This window comes from Pseudopipra pipra, unplaced genomic scaffold, assembly GCF_036250125.1.
Source record: "Pseudopipra pipra isolate bDixPip1 unplaced genomic scaffold, bDixPip1.hap1 HAP1_SCAFFOLD_475, whole genome shotgun sequence".
In the NCBI taxonomy this organism is placed as follows: Eukaryota; Metazoa; Chordata; class Aves; order Passeriformes; family Pipridae; genus Pseudopipra; species Pseudopipra pipra.
In genome coordinates, this window is record NW_026990956.1 from 12,265 (window position 1) to 31,765 (window position 19,501).

The 19,501-nt window shown below is 51.7% G+C and overlaps 1 protein-coding gene and 1 long non-coding RNA gene across 2 annotated transcripts; both read left to right on the plus strand.

Moving 5' to 3' along the window:
- Positions 1–8,109: 8,109 nt before the first annotated feature.
- On the plus strand, positions 8,110–9,506 carry LOC135408451 (uncharacterized). The gene is made up of 4 exons (XR_010427614.1): positions 8,110–8,155; positions 8,326–8,419; positions 8,887–9,168; positions 9,476–9,506. It is a non-coding gene; the product is annotated as an uncharacterized LOC135408451 (long non-coding RNA).
- A 15-nt stretch (positions 9,507–9,521) lies between these two features.
- Positions 9,522–16,364, plus strand: LOC135408450 (ankyrin repeat domain-containing protein 26-like). The gene is made up of 6 exons (XM_064643608.1): positions 9,522–9,711; positions 11,385–11,517; positions 12,721–13,002; positions 13,697–13,932; positions 14,593–14,806; positions 15,981–16,364. The coding sequence occupies exons 1-5, from the start codon at positions 9,533–9,535 to the stop codon at positions 14,792–14,794; spliced, it is 1,032 nt and encodes a 343-aa protein (XP_064499678.1). The 5' UTR covers positions 9,522–9,532; the 3' UTR covers positions 14,795–14,806; positions 15,981–16,364.
- Positions 16,365–19,501: the final 3,137 nt, after the last annotated feature.

Genomic DNA, 19,501 nt, shown 5'->3' on the forward strand with positions numbered 1-19,501 from the left:
GTAGAGTAGCAAACAGCGTCAACGGTATAGGCGTCTGTCATGGCTCTTTGGGCCTACAAAATGCAAAGGGTGGGTCTGGGGGTAAGTCCAAGGTCACGGAAGGTACACTTCAGAGTCCCTCCCCTTTTGTCTTACAGCCACCCAAAGGAGATTCAGATTTCTGAGGCGAAAGATGGCATTGGTTTCCTCGGAACTTACAGCGACCAGGGCGAGATCGGGCGAAGCGTCGTCATTGACGGAATCTTCCGAGAGCCGCGGGGAGTCCCTGCCTAATGAGTTATGGACTACATGTGTATAGCATTGTATATGTTTATTTTGGTTTGTAGGTTGCTTCTTAGGCATAGTTATTGTGTTTTCCAGGTAGAACAGGAAAAGTCCGGCCGCCGTTTCTTTGTATTGCCGCTGTCATTTGTGTCGCCTCGTACTGCTCCCTATTGTACACTTGTGTAGTTGTAGTCGTATCGGTCCCTATCCGAAGGTCACGGCGTCACGTTCCACGTGTCAGTCACGAATTGTATATCTTTGTGCCTTCATTTGTAGTGCTTTTCATGTCGTGTCACTTGTATTGCCATGTCATGTTCTGTCTGGTGTACTTCTATATTTGCAGTTGCATTGCTCTGTATGTGAAGGTTGTAGTGTTGTGCTGCTGTGTGTCAGTTAGGAGCTGTACAGCTTTGTACCTTACTTTGTTTTGCTTTTTATGTTCTGTCACTGGTATTGTCTCATAATGCTGAGAGGGGTGTGCTTGACCATGAGGGGTGTGCTTGTTTTGTCAGACTCGGCGATTTGTTTCTTTTTGGGGTTTTTTTGCAGGCCCCAGGGGAACCACGTTCCCAAGGAGGGCTGTGGATGTACAGCGATGGCCCCTCATGGGCCAGTAGGTAGCGGAGCGGTTGAGGTGTGAGTGAGGATGAAAAAGGTTTGTGCGTGTTTTGCAGTGGTTTTAACCTTGTGTTAGTGTTTTTCTCTTTCAGGTTGTTGTTACATAATTTAAGATTTAGAATAAAAAAAACCCAGCTGGGGGATTTTTTCTTTTCTTTTCCCCCTCTGGGTTTTTTTTCCCAGGTCCGTGAGGCGACGTTCGTCGCCAAGGTCGATAGCACGGGCTGTCCCTGGCCCCAGGTTTTGCAAGGCAGGACGATTTTTAGATTTGTGAGGCTTCCCCAGAACCGTGTTCCCGAGGGAGTGCTGCACATTTGTCCCAGTAGTTGCTGGTGGGTAATGGAGTGGTTGAAGAGCAAGTGAGAATGGGTTTATGTGTAAGCTCCAGGGGGTTGTGAGTGAATGAGTGTAACACTAAGTGTGTGGGGGTTTTTTCTTTTGATTTGCATCTGGTGTCAAATCGAAAAGTAATTCAATCACGTTTGTAGAAAGCAGGTCTCATTTTCTCTTGTCTTGCCTTTTTTTGTGGTTTGTTGGTATTGCCGTGCATTGTTTTGTAATTGTGTTGACCAGTGGAATACAAGGTATTGCATCTGTGGGTTGTACTGTATTGTAACTTGTGTTGTAACCTGTGTGCTAACCTGTACAGTAACTTGTGCCTTGTAACCTGCCTTGTACCGTGCCTGGTAACTTGTGCAATTTCACAAGGTCACAAGCAGTCATTCCATAAAAGTGGCGGTCTGAAAAATAAAAACTCGACACGATTCCAGTATGGGGAAACTGGAATGCTTTACTGAACATGAGAACACAATTTTAAAGGCATCTGGGGCTGGACATGTTAATGAAGGGAACAAACTCTGTTAATTGGGGAGTTACACAAGTTTTTACTGCAATTTCCAAACAGTTAATTTTTCTTCTAGTAGGATTACATGGGGGATAGAGGGATTACAGGGGTTTAGACATGGTTTTAACAAACCTCTCAAAAAGTCCTTTCTTAATTCTTCTTGGAGCCAGGTTTATATCTTCGGGTTGCACATCAACAGGTCTCTGGACAAGGGTTTGGACCCTTCTTCAATCACGAGATGTTTGTCAGCCTTGTTTTCCAAGGTTTGTGATTCAAATTTACCAAGCTTCCTTTTGCTGAAAGCTGGGTTTGGACTCCCACAAATAAAGTTGCAATAAAGTTGTGGGGGTTTTTCCCCCTCTTTGGCTCCTCTCTTTATTTTGTGTCATGGAGTCTTTTCTCTATTTCTTTCTTCTTTCCCTTTCTCCTCTTCATCTCTCTTCTTTCTTTACTCTGTTCCCTCTTAGTTATTTCTCTTAGTTATTTCTCTCTCTTGCCTTTTCTCTTGCCTTTTCTCTTAGTTCCTTGTCTTGCTTTTCTTTTGCTCACTTTGCTTAGTTTAAAAAAGCAGCAGGACGGGGACTGGCTTGCTCTTGGGGAGTAAATCTTTACAATAAATTTTAAATTTAATTATTTTTAAGATTTATTCCCCGGGAGCAAGCCAGCCCCCGTACTGCTGCATAAAACTTATTCTTTTTATTCTTTTTATAGATGCTATACAGCACCTAAATAGCCTTCCTCATACAATAATCAGAGAGCTCACACCTTATGCACACCTACAGCACTAATTAACGAGGAATAAATGTCTAATTAAGGACTAATTACCAAATGAAGTAACTAACTAATTAACTAATTTTGTTCCACAACCCACTGATTAGCACCTGATGAGCTAACAAGGCAACTAACTTTTTTCCACGACACCCTAATTACCACATAATGACCTAATGACATAATTAATTATTTTTCACCAACCACTAATTACCTGCCAACAAGCTAGCTAGCTAATTAATTTTCTGCATCACCCACTACTAGGCAGGCAACAACCTAATTAGCCAGTTAATTTTTTGCACCTCCCACTAATTAGGACTCGACAAGTTGATTACCTAATTAACTTTTTATACCACCTCCTAACTACCACCTAATGACCTAATCACATAATTAATGTTTTCCACGGCCTCCTACATACCACCAAATGAGCTAATAATAAAAGTAATTACTACATAGCCCACTAATTAATTTTCTTGCCAAACTACCTCCGAATTACCTCATCACACAATGAATTATTTTTGCCAAACCTTAATTAGCTGCTAATTACCAAAGGAGTCCCTAATGACCCCATTAATCACTAATTTTTTCCACTACACCAAAATTAGTTGCTAATGACATTATTACAAAACTAATTTTTTTCCACCACACCCCAATTAGTTCCCAATTACCAACGTAGATAATTAATACTTTTCACCACATTCCTACCAATTACCGAATTATCCAATTTTTTTGGACAAACTGTGCTATTAAACAGCTTTTTTTAACCAAGGATCCCATAACTGCAAACCCCCACAGCAACACTGTCACCTGGTGACATAGAGAAGGAATTGCACACACCCCAAACATCGAACGTGCCACCGACCGGCTGTGGGTTGTGGGTTGGGGTCAGGGGTTAGTGGTCAGGGTTAGGCTTAGAGTTAGGGTTAGGCTGAGGGTTGGGCTTACGGTCAGGGTCAGGGTCAGGGTTAGAGTTTAGTGTTAGGGTTAGGGTTAGGGTTAGGGTTAAGGTCAGGGTTAGGGTTAGTGTTAGGGTTAGGGTTAAGGTCAGGGTTAGGGTTAGTGTTAGGGTTAGGGTTAGTGTTAGTGTTAGGGTTAGGGTTAGGGTTAGGGTTAGGGTTAGGGTCAGGGTTAGAGTTAGGGTTAGGTTTAGGGTTAGGGTTAGGGTTAGGGTTAAGGTTAGGGTTAGAGTTTAGTGTTAGGGTTAGGGTTAAGGTTAGGGTTAGGGTTAGGGTTAGTGTTGGGGTTAAGGTTAGGGTTAGGATTAGGGTTAGTGTTAGTGTTAGGGTTAGGGTTAGGGTCAGGGTTAGAGTTAGGGTTAGGGTTAGGGTTAGGGTTAGGGTTAGGGTTAGGGTTAGTGTTAGGGTTAGGGTTAGGGTTAGGGTTAAGGTTAGTGTTAGGGTTAGGGTTAGGGTCAGGGTTAGAGTTAGGGTTAGGGTTAGTGTTAGTGTTAGAGTTAGGGTTAGGGTTAGGGTTAGGGTTAGGGTTAGGGTTAGGGTTAGGGTTAGGGTTAGGTTAGGGTTAGGGTTAGGGTTAAGGTTAGGGTTAGGGTCAGGGTCAGGGTTAGAGTTAGTGTTAGGGTTAGGGTCAGGGTTAGAGTTAGGGTTAGGGTTAAGGTTAGGGTTAGGGTTAGGGTTAGGGTTAGGGTTAGTGTTAGGGTTAGGGTCAGGGTTAGAGTTAGGGTTAGGGTTAGGGTTAGGCCCCGGGTGTGACAAAGGGAGGGCCAAGGCAGGGGATGCTGAAGACGGCTCAGGTGGCGCAGAACTTCTGGGCCTTCACATGGTGTTGTCATTGGGGCCAAGTGGGACAAGATGTGTTTGAAAGTTTCTTCCTGCCCTGCTGTGTGCTGCCCGTTGGCTGGTGGAGCAGCAGAGCAGAAATTCACTGTTGGCATCTGGCAAAGCAGCAGGAGAGAGCAGTTCTGAGGGGGAGGGGGAGTGAGGTGCCTGCTCTTCAAGAGAGACAAGACAAAGGAGTTGGGGAATTGTCCTGGAACTCTGGCCTGGTGGGCTTGGAGCGCTGGGTGGGCATTTCTTGAGAGCTGTGGTGGGTCCCACCTGCTTGGGCTGGGATCCCACTTCCTCCTGAGCCTCATTTCATGGCAGTGTGTCCAGAGGCAGCTCGGGCTGAAGCAAAAAGCCAGAGCGGGTGATGCGGGAGCTGCTCCAGCGCCTACCGCAGCCTGCGGCCCGGTGGGAGCGTCCCGGGCCCTGCCCCGGGGCGCCCTGAGGCGGGGCAGTGCCCACTCCCGCCGGCCGCCCTCACAAGGCCCAGGCCGCCTCCTTCCCACAAGGCCCAGCAGGGCCGCCCTCACACCTGCCCCGCCCTGCCCTGCCCCGCCCGGCCCCACCCTGCCCCGTGGCCTCTGTCACACCCCACGCTGACGCGCTGAGCCTTCCACCAGCCATTGTGACGCCACAGGCGCCAGTCGGGCACGGCTTTGTTGGTGCCCGCAGCCGGCGCCCAGAGCTGCTGTAGCCTCTCGGGGAGCAGCAGCACATCCCGCTCGGGGAGCATTGCGCGCCTGCATCGCCGTCTTGGCAGCTGCAGGCCACGACCACTGCGCAGGGCGACCTCGTCTGCCTTGTGCTTCATACCCTCTGCCCGTCCTTATTCTCGTCCCCTTTGTCACCCTCCCCCTAAACCTCATCCTTGCCCTCATTCCTCATCCCCACTTGGCCCCCGGCAGCCCGCCGGGGCCTTCTTGCCCTTCCTGCTGCTGGGAGCTCCAAGCAGGGCCATGCCGTGGCTTCTGAGCAAGAAGCGACGGCAGTCGCCCTCCAGCAGCCCCAGTGGGCAGCCCTGGGCTGCCACCAGCTCCAGCAGCGCCTCCCAGCTCCGGGAGCAGGGGCTGGGCAGGCTGCACCGCGCGGCCGCCCGCGGTGACCTGGGCTGGCTGAGGCGCTGGCGCTGGTACGTCAAGGTAGTCGGCATTGACAGGCCAGACCAGGAGATGCGGTGAGTTCTGGGCCACGCTGATGGCACAGCTTGGCTGCTCCTGAGCCGAGCTGCAGTAGTCCTCGGCAGCCCTCTCTTAGGGATAAGGCTTGAAAAGTGACATTTGCCCTGTCAGCTGGGACAGGGAACTCTTGAGCTTTTCACTGCTCGGAGCTGCCGGCCGGGCTCCAGCGCTGCTGCAAACGCGTGTTGCCCACCTGCCCCTTGGCCGTGCTCTCTCTGCAGGGCTGTTCTGCAGCTGCTCAGCCCTCACCTGTTCTCTTCTGCCCTCTGGCTCATCAGCACAGGCCTGTAACAGCAGCAGCAGCAGCAGCAGGAGCAGAGTCGGAGCAGAGTCCCCAGGGTGCTGGGTAGAGACACAGCTTGGGCTCGTCCTTTGTCTGTCTGGGTTAAGAGCGTCTGTTTAATTTTTAGGACACCTTTGCATCTGGCTTCAGCCAATGGCCACGCAGATGTCGTGAGATATCTGCTAAGAAAGAACAGCCAGCCCAACCTCGCTGACAGCTTCAAGAGAACAGCCCTGATGAAGGTGTGTGGAATGCCTTCTGAGCTTGGAGGTGGGGCTCAGTGCTGGGGTGTTAAAGGGGAGGTGTCTGGCAGGATTCCTTGCAGGGCAGGGCCATAGAAACACACCTATTGCAATGGGCAGGGCACAGCCTCTGTTAGCTGATCTTTGAAGGTGGACTTCTATGGCAGCACTCAGGGGCTGAGCGAGTTGTGACAGAGGGGGATGGAAAAGTTGGAAGCCTTTCCCTTTTGGTGTGTTGTTGCCAGGCAGTCCAGCAGGAGCAGGAGGAATGTGTTGCTGTTCTGCTGGAACACGGTGCCGACCCCAATCTGGCAGACGCTGACGGCAACACTGCCCTTCACCTGGCTGTGCTCTCTAAAAACACAGCTGTAGCAGGGCTGTTACTGGAGCATCATGCCAACAGTGATGCTCAGAACCAGGTAACCTTGGCACGTGGCTAAAGCTGCTCTTTCCAACAGCTGCACAGCTTGTCTGTGTCTTTCTAATGGGGATTCTTTCTCCTTTTAGTGGGGATTTACCCCCTTGAAACTTGCAGCCTTCCAACAGCATGAGGAGATGGAGTGCCTTCTGAAACAAGCAGCTGGCAGGCCTGCTCAAGCCCAGGGGGAAAGGTGAGGGCTTTGTCAAAACAGCACCTGGGTGTTCTGGGTAGTCTGCAAGCGTGACCCAGACGAGGGGCGTGGCAATGAGCTGGGAAAAAGAAGGAGCAGCCCCGTGGAAGCAGTTCCCCGTGGGACTGGTGAATGCAGGTCTGCCCTTGGCTGCTCTCGTACCTCAGGGGCTCTCGTCCTTTGCCCCCTGAGGTCTCCAAGAAAGCCTTGTCTGTGGTGCCCTCCCCACACCCAGAGCCAGAGCCCCGGGGAAACTTGCCAGTAGCTCAGCAGCGTGGCTGCTCTGCAGGCCAGGGGGGTTTGAGGCACGGCAGAGTTGGGGCGTTCAGTGCTCTGAAGGGAAGCGTTGGGGGAAAGAGAAGCAACACTGTCCCAGGGGACACGAGGGGCTCCGAGCGCACAGGAGAAAACTTCCTGCCATGGAGATGGTCAGGGGGTCGAAGGGCTTGCCCCGGGAGTTTGTGCAGCCGCATCTGGGGGGACTTGGAAGAGCAGTGCAAGGAGCCCTGAACAGCATGGCCTGAGCTGGTAGCTGAGGCTGCTTTAGGGAGGCCCCTTGGAAGAGAAATTCTCCAGTGCTTCCATGGACTTGGCTTTGCTTTCCCGGAGCTTGTAGGAAAGGGGAAAGAGCTCTTTTGGGAGCAAGCAGGGGAAAATGATGCAGGATCAGACATGTTTCCGATGAAATGTTGCATGCTTTAGGACTGCTCTTGTGGTTCCTGGAAGCCATGAGGCTCACCTGGAGGAAGATAATCTGCGCTTGCAGGAGGAGCTGGACAGGGCTGACGCGGAGGTATGGAAAGCCTGTCCCCACAGGGAGAAACCTGGGGGTGCCTGTTGCTTCCTCTCCATCCTGAAAACGGACAAACCAGTATTCTGGCATCCTCTGCTTCCTGCTCAGGGGCTGCTGGGCGCCTCTCTCTGCACCACAGTCCGGGTCTTTCCCACTTCAGAGAACTCCCCGTGCTCCCCTGGTGCAATCCTGGGCTCCAGAGCACATGTGCCAGAGCACTTGGCCTCTGACACTTGCCAGGCACCTTCCTTTAGGGAGATGAACTATTTCACTCCTCTCCTCCTGGAGTAGCAAGCAAGGGAATACAGGAAGTGTCCCAGGTCACAAAACAGGTCGGAGGGGCAGTGTCGGTGCTTAGAACTGAGCTGCAGGAAAGCAGTGGAGGGAGGGGAGAGGCTGCTGTAAAAGAGGACAAAGGCATCCAGCTTGTGTTCATTGGGGAGTAGAAGTGAAGCTCTGAAGGGACTTGAATGGATTGCAGTTCTTTGGGCCGAGGGGATGCACACAGACATGCAGCACCTGAGTTCTTCAGCAGCAGCTGGCTCCTCTCTGGAAAAGCTCCCCTGACAACTGTGCATTCTTCCCGTGATTTTACAGCCACGGGAGGAGGAAGAAAAGCATCTTCAGTCCGAGCATCGTGTTGGGGACTTGAAGACTGCCTTGGATGACAAGGAAAGAGAAGCAAGAACTTCCTCCCAGAAACTGCAGGACCTCCCGTTGGCATCTTCCGAGACCAGTCCGACCGTAAAACAACTGGAAGAAGAGGCGCAAGAGTAAGAGAGTAACCCAGTGAAGTGAGGGGTCTGTGGCTTTGGGGGACTGGGTGGAAACAAGGGGAGAGTCAGTGGGATTTTGAAGGACACTTCTGCTGTGGCTTCTGTTCCTTAGCACAGTTTGTCTGGCATTGGCTTTTCTGGGAATAAGAGCTGTATTTCTTCTTAAGCTTTGCAAGTGAGAACAGCAGATTGGAAGCCACTGTCCAGCAGCCAAGCGACAGCGTTGAAGCCCTTCCGAGAGACCTGCAAGCCTCTGCCTCAGTAAGCTGGTGCTAAATTTGCCTTTTTGTGACTCTTGAGCCTAGTTGCCTATTTCTGTGGGGCAACTGTCAGATGAAGTTTTCCTGGAGAGCCTGGGGAGCTCAGTTTCTGCCTTCTCCTCAGCAGAGGCTGCTCAGAAAGCAGCCTGGTCCTTTCCCCAGCTGCTACAAAAGCCCTGAGGGTATTTGCTGTGCTGGACACTGGAGGAATTCTTAGATTCTAAATGAGGAGTTTCATCCTGAGCTCCAAGGGAGCCGGAAGTATTGCTGCCAGAAATGTCTCCCAAATTCTTAAGTAGGTCCAAAGTTCCTTCTTTCTGTTGGGGAATCTTTCAAGTGTTTTCCAGGCTGGTTTCCAGTAGATGATAAATACAGTTGCCATGGCCACCCCCTTGAGAGGTTTGCCCAGAATTCACTGCCTTTAGATCATGCTGAGTTCCCTTTTCTTTTTTTTCTTGCTGTGTCCAGGGTGGTGAACTTTCCCAGCAGCTGGACATGGAGCCTGGAACAGGCATGCAGCCAGAGGCCCCAAAGCAGGCTTTGAGAGAAGAGCTGTCCAGTCTGCTTGGGAAGTGTGAAAAACTGGAGAAGAGCAAATGCCAGCTGCAAGAAGAGATGACAAAACTCCATCATCGACTGGAGACTTTGGGGCTGGATGGCAGCCAAACAGAACAATGGAAAAGAGAGGTGGCAGAACGAGCTGACCAGGAAATAAGTCCAAAGCTACAAGACGTCAGCCTCGTTTTGCCAGTAAGTGAATTTCTCCCCAGTGTCCACAGGTGCTACGTAAACTTCTCTTGTGGCCACGGTTTTGGGTCTTTTTCTTTTGCTCCTGTCTTCTGTGTGTTAGCTTCTGTCTTTGCTGAAGGCAGTGGCAGAAGGCAGTCTGGTTGGGCAGGAGTGCTGTCGTGGGTTCTGCCTTGGTTGCTGCTGGGAGTGAGGAGGCAGAGCCGCCTCTCTGAGTAAGGCTGGGCCCTTGGAACTGGGTCTGTGCCATTTTGTGCTGGGCAGAGCTCTCTTTGTCTTGTGGTGGTTGAAGGTGCACTGTCTCCTTCAGGCACAGGCAGCCCACCAGGACACATCAGGACAAATTGGAGACAGTCATTGTGATCCCATGAGAATCCAGTTGGAAGAAAGAATTAGAGATCTGGAAAGTGAATTGGAGAGGGTCAAAAACACCCAACAAGAGAGTGCTTCTCGGAAAGAAGCAACACAGGGCCAAATGGAAATGTACAAGGAGCTGTATCTGGAGGAAGTGACAACCAGAAGATGCCTTGCCAAGAAACTGGAAAGGTAAGTCCAGGCTTTTTTGGAGTGGTAATAAGAGACTCCTTTTTCTTCCTGCATTTGCCTTCGAAATCATCTTCTACATCTGGCCAGCATTATTGCCCTCCATTGGCCAGGAGGGGCTGATGGAGTTGCCAAGATGCTCTCCTTGATATTGGAAAAGTCGTGGCAGGCAGGGGAAGTCCCAGGTGAGGGGAAAAAGGGAAACCCACTGTCCCCAACTTTGAAAGGGGTAGAAAGGAGGGCCCTGGGAACTGCCAACCTGTCAGCCTGCCCTCTGTGCCTGGGAAGGCCATGGAAAAGATCCTTCTAGAAGCTCTGTCAAGGCACGTGGATGACAGGGAGGTGATTGGAAGCACCAGCACAGCTTCCCCAAGGGCAAGTCCTGCTTGACCGACCTGGTGGCCTTGTAAGATGGAGTGACTGCCTCAGTGGACAAGGGCTACCCATGTCATCTCCCTGCCATTCTGGAAAGCCTTTGACACAGTCCCCCACAACATCCTTCTCTCCAAAGTGGAGAGAGATGGATTGGATGTGTGGACTGTTAGATGGATAAGAAATTGGGTGAACAGTCCCATGGAGAGGTGGTGACCAATGGCTCAGAGTGCTGAGGGCCATCAGTGCCGAGTGGTGTCCCTCAGGGGTCTGGACTGGGCCCAGTGTTCTTTAATCTCTTCACTAATGATCCAGAGGAAGGGATGGAGTGTGCCCTCAGCAAATTTGCAGCTGCCACCAAGCTGAGGGGTGTGGTTGACACAGCTGATGCCACCCAGAGGGCCCTGGACCAGCTGGAGAAGTGGGCCCATGGCAATCTGCTGATGGTTTAACAGGAGCCAGTGCAAGCTGCTGGCCGTGGCTCAGGGCAGCCCCTGTATCAGTGCAGGCTGGGGGATGAAGAGGGGCAGAGCAGCCCTGCCGAGAAGCCCTTGGGCTGGAGGAGAGGCCGGACATGAGCCGGCGATGTGCGCTCGCAGCCCAGAGAGCCAATTGTGTCCTGGGCTGCGTCCAAGGCAGCGTGGCCAGCGGGTGGAGGGAGGGCATTCTGCCTCTCTGCTCTGCCCTTGGGAGAGCCCAGCTGGAGTGCTGCATCCAGCTCTGGGCTCCTCAGCACAGCAAGGACCTCCAGCTGTTGGACTGAGCCCAGAGGAGGCCACCAAGGGGCTCAGAAAGATGGAGCACCTCTGCTAGGAGGAAAGGCTGGGACAATTGCAACCCTTCAGCCTGGCAAAGAGAAGGCTTTGGGGTGACCTACTGGTGGCCTTTTGGGGTGTGAAGGGAGCCTACAAGAAGGATGAAGAGAGTGCATTTAAAAGAGCCTGTAAGGGAGAGGACAAGGGGGAATGGCTTCAAAGGGAAAGAGAGGAGGTTTAGATTTGATCCTCGGAAGAAATTGGTTGCTGGGAGGGTGGTGAGGAACTGCAACAGGTTGCCCAGAGAAGCTGTGAATGCCCCATGGCTGGAAGTGTTCAAGACCAGGCTGGATGGGGTTGTGAACAAGCTGATCTGCTGGAAGGTGTCCCTGCCCACAGCAGGAGGCTTGGAACTGGATGATCTTTAAGGTCCCTGCCAAGCCAAGCCATTCTAGGCTTGGATGCTGTCTGTGCTGTTTCTGTGAGACCGTGGGGGAAAGGCTGGTTCTTCCTGTATTTCATGGTTTTCTTCACTAATTTGCTGTGCAGGTTGGAAAAGCTTCTGAGGATAGACAGGAGGAAAGTCAGGGTTAATGAAAAGAAAGAAAGCCAGTCCCAGCTGGAAGAAATGAAGAACAGATATTCTGAAAAGGTCAAGGAAGTTGATAGATTACAAACAGAGGTGAGCTGTGCTCTGGGTGGGGCTTTTTGGTTGTGGTGTTCCTTCTTTTGGAACCTGGGAGATGCTTTCTCTCTATTTCTTGTCACGTTGATGATTTTTTTATTTCCCTGGCTGTATTTTGGATGTGATGGGCTTTTCTTAATGCCCCTCCTGCTGTTCCAGTGGGAGATGACTCGAACTAATCCGGGGTAGTTCTCATTGTGGGGAAAGATGCAAATGTTGAGGGCAAAGCAGTAGGTGTAAGGGCTGATGGAGGCCAGGCTGTCCTGCAGAGGAGGGGCAAGCCAGGAGTGGCAGCAGCCTGGCAGGGTGCGTGAGCTGAGGGGCCAGGGAGCTGTCCCACAGGCCCTGAGCAGGAAGAGCAGAACAGGTCCCCTGAGAGTGAGCGGGGTCAGCCAAGAGTGCAGATCCCCCGGCTGGGCCTGAGGGATGGGCAGGTCTGCCGTCCTGGCAGGACATCACGTGCATGGGCTGAGAGCAGTGGGGCCCAGCTCAGGCCTGGCTGCAGCTGGAGGGAGGCTGTGACAGCGTCCTCTGGGTGTGACAGATGAATTGCTGCCCTGGCAGAGAGGGGAGGAACAGCACTGTCACTGGCAGGGCACCATCAGCCCCCGAGCCCTGTCTCAGGCACGAGCTGAGCAGGAGGCACTTGAGGTTTGGCTTTTCTGCACAGTGTTGTTGCTGCCCAGGGCCCAAGGAGGACAGGGGCCTCCCAGGGGAAAATCTGTCCCTTCTTGCTCACGGGGAGCTGTTTCAGCCCATCCTGTGGCGGGGAGCCAGAAGGACTGTTCCCAGCAGTGCTTTTGAGGCTGCTGTGCCTGTGCAGCAGTGGCACAGAACCTCTGATCCCTTCTCCGCTCGTCACTCGGATCCGTTGCTGAAGCGGCGTCTGTCAGAGCCACGCTTGGGTTTGAAGGCATCCCTGTAGAATGGCTTCCTGCCTTTGCAGTCATTCCTTTGGAGTCCAGAAGCTTGGAGCATTTTTGCATGAGGAACCCCAAAAGGCTGTGAACCTGAGGAATCCTATGACAAATGATGGGAAAGCTGTTCTTGCTGGAAAAGAAGAGCCTGGTTGCACTTTGTTTCTAGTCCTGAGCCAGCAGATGATGAATAAAGTCTCCCTGGGCACCTCCTTTTGGGGTTTTCCCAGAATTCACTGCCTTTACATCGCGCTGAGTTCCTTTTTTTTCTTTCTGTCTGCAGGTTGCTGAACTTTCCCAGCAGCTGGACAGGGAACGTGAACAGTGCACGCAGCTGGAAGCCAAAAATCAGGCTTTGCAAGAAGAGCTGTCTGCCCTGCGTGGGGAGTGCGAGAACCTGGCCATGGACAAATGCCAGCTGCAAGAAGAGCTGGCAAAACTGCAGCATCACTTGGAGACCAACGTGGTGGATCACAGCCAACTAGAACAACATAAAAGAGAGGTGGAAGAACGAGCCGACCAGGAAATAAGGCAAAAACTCCAAGAAGTCAATGAGTTTTTGCAAGTAAGTGAATTTCTCCCCAGTGACCACAGGCGCTACATAAACTTCTCTTGTGGCCATGGTGTTTGGTCTTTTTCTTTTGCTCCTGTAGTCTGTGGGTTAGCTTCTGTCTTTGCTGAAGGCAGTGGCAGAAGGCAATCTGGTTGGGCAGGAGTGCTGTCATGGGTGTGGAATGTGCCGGCAGGTCCCTGAATCCAAAGGCTGCCCAAGGCAGATTCCCACTTTGCAGTGCTTGGGGGGATCTCTGTGCACTGCTCTGCTTCTCCCTGCTCATCCTTGGATGGGTTTGGCAACTTCCAGCTGGCATGGCCAGACCTACAGGTGCTGCTTTGTCCTTGCAGGGGGGGAAGGTGCTCAGAAAAGGAGTCCCTTAAATGACAGGGGTGTGGGTGAGGGGGTGGAGGTGGGGGATGCTCTTCTTGTCTTTGAAGAACCATTTTCCATGTGCCCTGTCCTACAGACACAGAGTCTCTTCATTAGTAGCTTTGAAGCAGAGTGCTAATTTGGGCTTCTTTGCCAATGCAAAGAATTCTTTGCCCTGGGAGCTCCTGGGTTCTGCCTTGGTTGCTGCTGGGAGTGAGGAGGCAGAGCCGCCTCTCTGAGTAAGGCTGGGCCCTTGGAACTGGGTCTGTGCCATTTTGTGCTGGGCAGAGCTCTCTTTTTCTTGTGGTGGTTGAAGGTGCACTGTCTCCTTCAGGCACAGGCAGCCCACCAGGACACGTTAGAAGAAATCAGAAGCAGTCATTTGGACTCACTGAAAAACCAGCTGGAAGACAGAATTAGAGATCTTGAATGTGCACTGGGAAGGAGAAAAAGCAACCAAGCAGAAAGACCTTTTCCAGAAGAATCCACCCAGGCAGAAGTGGACAAATACAAAGAGCTGTATCTGGTGGAAGCCAAAACCAGAAAAAGCCTCGCCAAGAAACTGGAAAGGTAAGTCCCTGCCTTTTTGGACTGGGAATAACAAACTCGTTTTTCCTTATGCATTTTCCTTCTAAAATCCCTTTTCTACATCTGGCCAGCGTCATGTGGGAAAGCAGAACGTGGCATATTTGTGGGGAAAGTTCCTTGAGACCCTTCCCTTCATCAGACCTGTCTTCCCAGCAGTAACACCACAGCAGCACCACTCTGGCATTACTGGTGTCTTCTCAAGTTGCTGTTGTTTTAGCAGGCAGTCTTTTTGCCAGTCTCTCATCTCCTCATCCTGTGTGTGACAGAAAAGATGAATCTTGTGCCCTTTGCTGTTTGAATAAGGAGAGGCCTCTGGGAGAAGAGAGTTGGATTCTGTGAATCCAAAATAAGGCGACTCTTTCTTGGCTTCTGTTTTGGCAGCGGGTCTGAGGGTTGAGCTTTCCTTGAGAAGGCCAGGCTAGCCCAGAGTTCTTCTGGAGGTGACACTCGCTGCTCCTTGCACTTGGTGTGATTTCTTAGGAACAGGCCCTGTGAACAAGCTCAGATCAAAGGATGTGCTTGTTTTGGATGCTCTTCATGCCCTTGGCTTTTAGAAGTCGAGTAGTAGCCAAGGCTGTGGAGGGTAACTTTGCGAAAGCCTTCCTGCCAAAGATGACTCTTGTGTGCTTGTGAATGTTTCAGAGCTAATGAGAGACTTGCAGAGGCCAACACCAAGCTCCTTTGGGAGCGCCACAGAAGCAGATCTGCAGTCCCAAGCAGCGCCGTCAGCGGACACCTGGCTGCAAGTCCACTTCTGGATCCAACTGGCCTGGGACATCTTGGCATCAGTTTGGGGCTGAGCAGAAGCCTGGGTCTCAGAACAGCACCCAGACACCTGTGGTAAAGCTGAAGACAGGTATGTACAAATTTTCCAGAGTGGTCAGAGGCCAAAAAATATGGAAATGGAAGCAATGAGCTGTGGAACTCCATTCTTTGACAAGAGAAACTGTGGGAAAGAGCACTGTGGCACAGGAACCTCCCACCTAAGTTCTACACTCTTAACTCTGTCAATGCTACATCTTAACTGTGTCTTGTCTGTATAATTCTGGGCACGACAGGAACAGGATGCAAAAATGGCTCGAGACCTTCAACGAGGTAATGTGTCATTATGTCAGGAGGGTTTTTAAGCAAAAAGGTGACTATTTCTAACTCTTGACAGCTCTCCAGCCATTTTTTCCAAGTTCCTGTGAGAAGTAGGTTTTGGGGGGTTTTCTGCCAGCCTTCCAGTTCAGACTGGAATGTGAAAACTTGCTGCTTCCAAAACATTGCATCCAATGTTATGCAGTTGCCTGGAAAAAGCCAAGCGCAAAGAAACGCTTGGCTGAAGCTGAAGTTGCCCTTCACCAGAGTTGATCTCAAGCACAAACAGCAAAGCAGCCACGAGATCAGGTTTTTAGAAGCTTCAGCCATCACTTCCCCTCCCGTGTACACCCATGGCATTCAGCACTAAACCAAACCATCCCCGTTCTTTGCTGTTAGTTCTTGAGTTTTTCTAGGATTCTGGGATTCATGGCTTGTCTTGGTAGCTTAGGTGGTGCAGTCTTTCTTGGAATAAGCAAGAAGATCAGTGACAAAAGAGAATCTGTCTTTGGGAAAAGATTATTCGGTCCTTTTTTGGCAAATATCAGTTCAGTGCTTGCCATCCGTAGCATAAAACCTGCTGTAGAATTTGAGGCCAGGTGTCCAAAGAGGGCTGTCCAAGGTGGTTTCAGAGCCAACAGGGGGACCACAGACATGGGGTTTGTTCTCAGACAACTGCAAGAGAAGTGCAGGGAACAGAACAAAGGTCTCTCTGGAACCTTTGTTTAACTCACCAAGGCTTTTGATACTGTGAGCAGAAACGGTCTGTGGCAGATTTTGGAACGTTTAGGTTGTCCCCCCAAGTTCCTTAAAATGATCATCTCGCTCCATGAGGATCAGCACGGCCAAGTCAGATATGGCAATGCACTCTCTGAGCCCTTTCTAATATCCCATGGTGGGAAACAAGGCTGCGTTCTCGCACCAACTCTGTTCACAATCTTTGTCAGCAGGATGCTCCAAAGGGCCACGGCAGACCTCGATGAAGAAGGTGGGATCTACATCCCATATCGTACCCATGGAAGCCTTTTCAACCTAAGGCGACTGAAGGCCCACACCAAGACCTTAAACCATCTTGTCTGGGAGCTGCTTTACGCTGACGCCGCCGCCCTCGTGGCTCACACAGTGGCAGCTCTGCAGCGTTTAACATCCTGCTGTGCTGAGGCTGCTGAGCTCTTTGGGCTGGGCGTCAGCTTGAAGAAGACACAAGTTCTCTATCAGACCGAGGAGGGGGCCTTTGCCCACGTGGACGATGACTGGAAATGCGACACCCATCCAGACTTTTCCCAATGCGCAGATGTTACCGCGTGGGAAGAAGACGTGACACCCCAAGAGCTCTACCCATGGAAGAAGAAGTGAGTCCAACAACGTTCCCAACGAGGAGCCAGAAGACACCGAGAGCTCTACGAATTTGAAGGAGATGGGAGAGTCCGAGAACTTTCCCAGTGGCGGGATGGGAGACACCCAGAGCTGTACCAACGGGAAGAAACTGTGAGACGCCAGGAGCTGTACGAATGGGAAGAAGATGGTGTGAGATACCAGGAGCTGACCCGATGGGAAGAACATGCAACAGTGCAAGAGGTGTCCCAAAGGGAAGAAGAAGAGACCTATCAAGAACTGTCCCAATGGGGAGATGTGGCAGTCCCAGAGCTGTCCCAGTGGGAAGGTGAGAGATACCATGACCTGCCTCGGTGGGAAGAAGATGTGCAAGGGCATGGACTGTACCAATGGAAAGACAAGAGAGACCAGAGCTCTCCCAATTGGGAGACAAGGCAGACAAGGAGCAATCTCAGGAAGAAGACTACAGTGCCCAAGAGCTGCCCCAAAGGGAAGACAGGAGTGAGAAAAAGCTGTCCCAGTGGGGAGATGATGTCGGTTACAGCACCTGGGACAAACCCTGGCGCCCACTGAACGCTGGGGACCCTCAGATTGTTCCCCAGGAGGGACCCGGCTCTGCCAGCAGCGTGGGCACCGAGGTGGCAGCAGAGGCAGCCCGTGACCTGCCCAGTCCAGCTCCTGCCCCGGTGAGTGCCACGGACACCGAGCCAGCAGGTGCTGAGGAGGAGGAGCCCCAGGGGCCTCTGGCTCCTGTTGAGGAAGAGGCAGAAGGTTCTCCAGCCTTTGGAGAGCAGGTGCCATGGGCAGGGACACAGAACCAGGTCCCTGCCCCACACAGCCCCTCAGACGGCAGCGAGGCCCTGCTGGACACAGACCAGTCCATCACTGTGCTGGTTTAAAGGTAAACCAGCAGGGGAAATGAACTCAGCTCAAAAGAGAGACCACAAGTCGGAATAACAATTTAATAAAACAACACAAGTTGTGATTATACAGACAAACAACCGGCTTCAATCCACAAAAACCCAAATGTACGACCCAGCACCCTGGGACGTGAACAGAACAGTGTTCCTGGGCCCCCTGAGTCCAAAGTAAAGGGAGAGTGGAAAAACCTGCTGGTGGGAGAGCTGTTGGAGTGCGGTCAAAGTGGGGATTGCAGTCCAGTTGAGGGGGGTGGTCTCAGTCTGGCCGAGAGCGGTGAGCTGCAGTCCTCCTCTGGATCCCACGAGTGGCAAAAAGGTTCCGAAACTCCAAGTTTATACATTCTCCAGTTCAGGCAGGAACGCTCAGTCCTTCCCTCAGAGCGGGGAATTCCATAAAAGGGTGTGAGGACAGGAACATCTACAGGCCTCTGCTGCTCACAGTTTCTGGGAAATGGCATGGAAGGCTCTAGAACACACAGGTTTGGGTTACACCCACACCATGGAAGGCTCTAGAACACACAGTTTTGGGTTACACCCATACCATGGAAGGCTCTAGAACACACAGTTTTGGGTTACACCCATACCATGGAAGCTCTAGAACACACAGTTTTGGGTTACACCCATACCATGGAAGGCTCTAGAACACACAGTTTTGGGTTACACCCATACCATGGAAGGCTCTAGAACACACAGTTTTGGGTTACACCCATACCATGGAAGGCTCTAGAACACACAGTTTTGGGTTACACCCATACCATGGAAGGCTCTAGAACACACAGTTTTGGGTTACACCCATACCATGGTGAGCTGGTCTCAGCTGTCCTAACTAAGACAATCACATGTGGGATCGTGGGGAAGGCTGAGCCTGTGATCCAGGGATCCACCCAGGAGCCGGAGGAACAGAGAGACCTGGAACAAACCAGGAATGCAGAAACGCAAGAAACCGTAACACAGAGCCTGGTCCTGCCCACACAGCCCCTCAGAGGGCAGCGAGGCCCTGCTGGACACAAAGCAGTCCATCACATGGGAGATCATGAGGAAGGCTGAGCCTGTGATCCAGGGATCCAGTCAGGAGCCGGAGGAACAGAGAGAGCTGGAACAAACTACAGCTACAGAAATGATAACAACAATTCCAGCAGAAAGGACAGAGAGCCCAGTCCCTGCCCCACACAGCCCCCAGACAGCAGCCAGGATCTGCTGGACATGGCCTTTTGCCTCTTCAGGGAGATCATGAGGAACTGAGCCTGTGATCGAGGGATCCGGCCAGGAGCCGGAGGAACAGAGAGAGCTGGAACAAACTACGGCTACAGAAATGATAACAACAATTCCAGCAGAAAGGACACAGAGCCCGGTCCCTGCCCCACGCAGCCCCTCAGAGGGCAGCGAGGCCCTGCTGGACACAGACCAGTCCATCACCCGTGAGATCCTGAGCGAGCCTGAGCTTGGGATCCAGGGATCTCACCAGGAGCCAGAGGACGAGAGAAACCTGGAACAAACCATGGATACAGACATGGTAAAAACAGTTCCAGCAGAAAGGACAGAGAGCCAGTCCCTGCCCCGCAGAGCCCCTGCTCCCCCAGCAGCCCCTCACCTTCCCAGGTGAAAGTCCAGGCCCTCAGTGAGCAGGAGGAGGGAGCAGGAGGGGACTCAGTCCTGGCAGTGCAAGACACTGACGAGGGGCCCTTCCCTGGGGAGGGCATAGGCTGGAAATACTACATTGACCAAGACATTTCCCAGTGGGAAGATGAGGGAGACCAAGAGTTGTCCCAAGAAACATCAACATATACCAAGAAGTGTCCCAGGGGAAGACTGCATTGAGCAGGAGCTGTCCCTGGAGAAGTCAAGAGCTACCAGGAATTGTCTGACTGGGAAGAATACAGCGAGGAAGAGGAGCCCCAAGGAGAAGTGAAGAGCTACCAGGAATTGTCTGACTGGAAGAAAACATCGAGCAGGTGTGGCACTAAATCTTCTCCCCCTCAAAAACATCCTTTTTCCCCTCAAAAATGTCATTTTTTTCCTTTAAAACCATCCTTTTTCCCCTCAAAAATGTCATTTTCCCTTCTCAAAAATGTCCTGTTTTTTCCTTCAAAAACATCGATTTTTCCCTCAAAAATGTCATTTTTTCCCCTCAAAAATCTCCTTTTTTCCCCTCAAAACATCCTTCTCCCCCTCAAAAATGTCATTTTCCCTTCTCAAAAATGTCCGTTTTTTCCTTA

Coding starts and splice junctions, on each gene's coding strand:
- LOC135408450 (XM_064643608.1), top strand. CDS start 9,533: ATGAGAATCCAGTTGGAAGAAAGAATTAGAGATCTGGAAAGTGAATTG. Junction 13,003..13,696: donor AAGTCAATGAGTTTTTGCAA/GTAAGTGAATTT, acceptor TGTCTCCTTCAG/GCACAGGCAGCCCACCAGGA. Junction 13,933..14,592: donor CTCGCCAAGAAACTGGAAAG/GTAAGTCCCTGC, acceptor TGAATGTTTCAG/AGCTAATGAGAGACTTGCAG.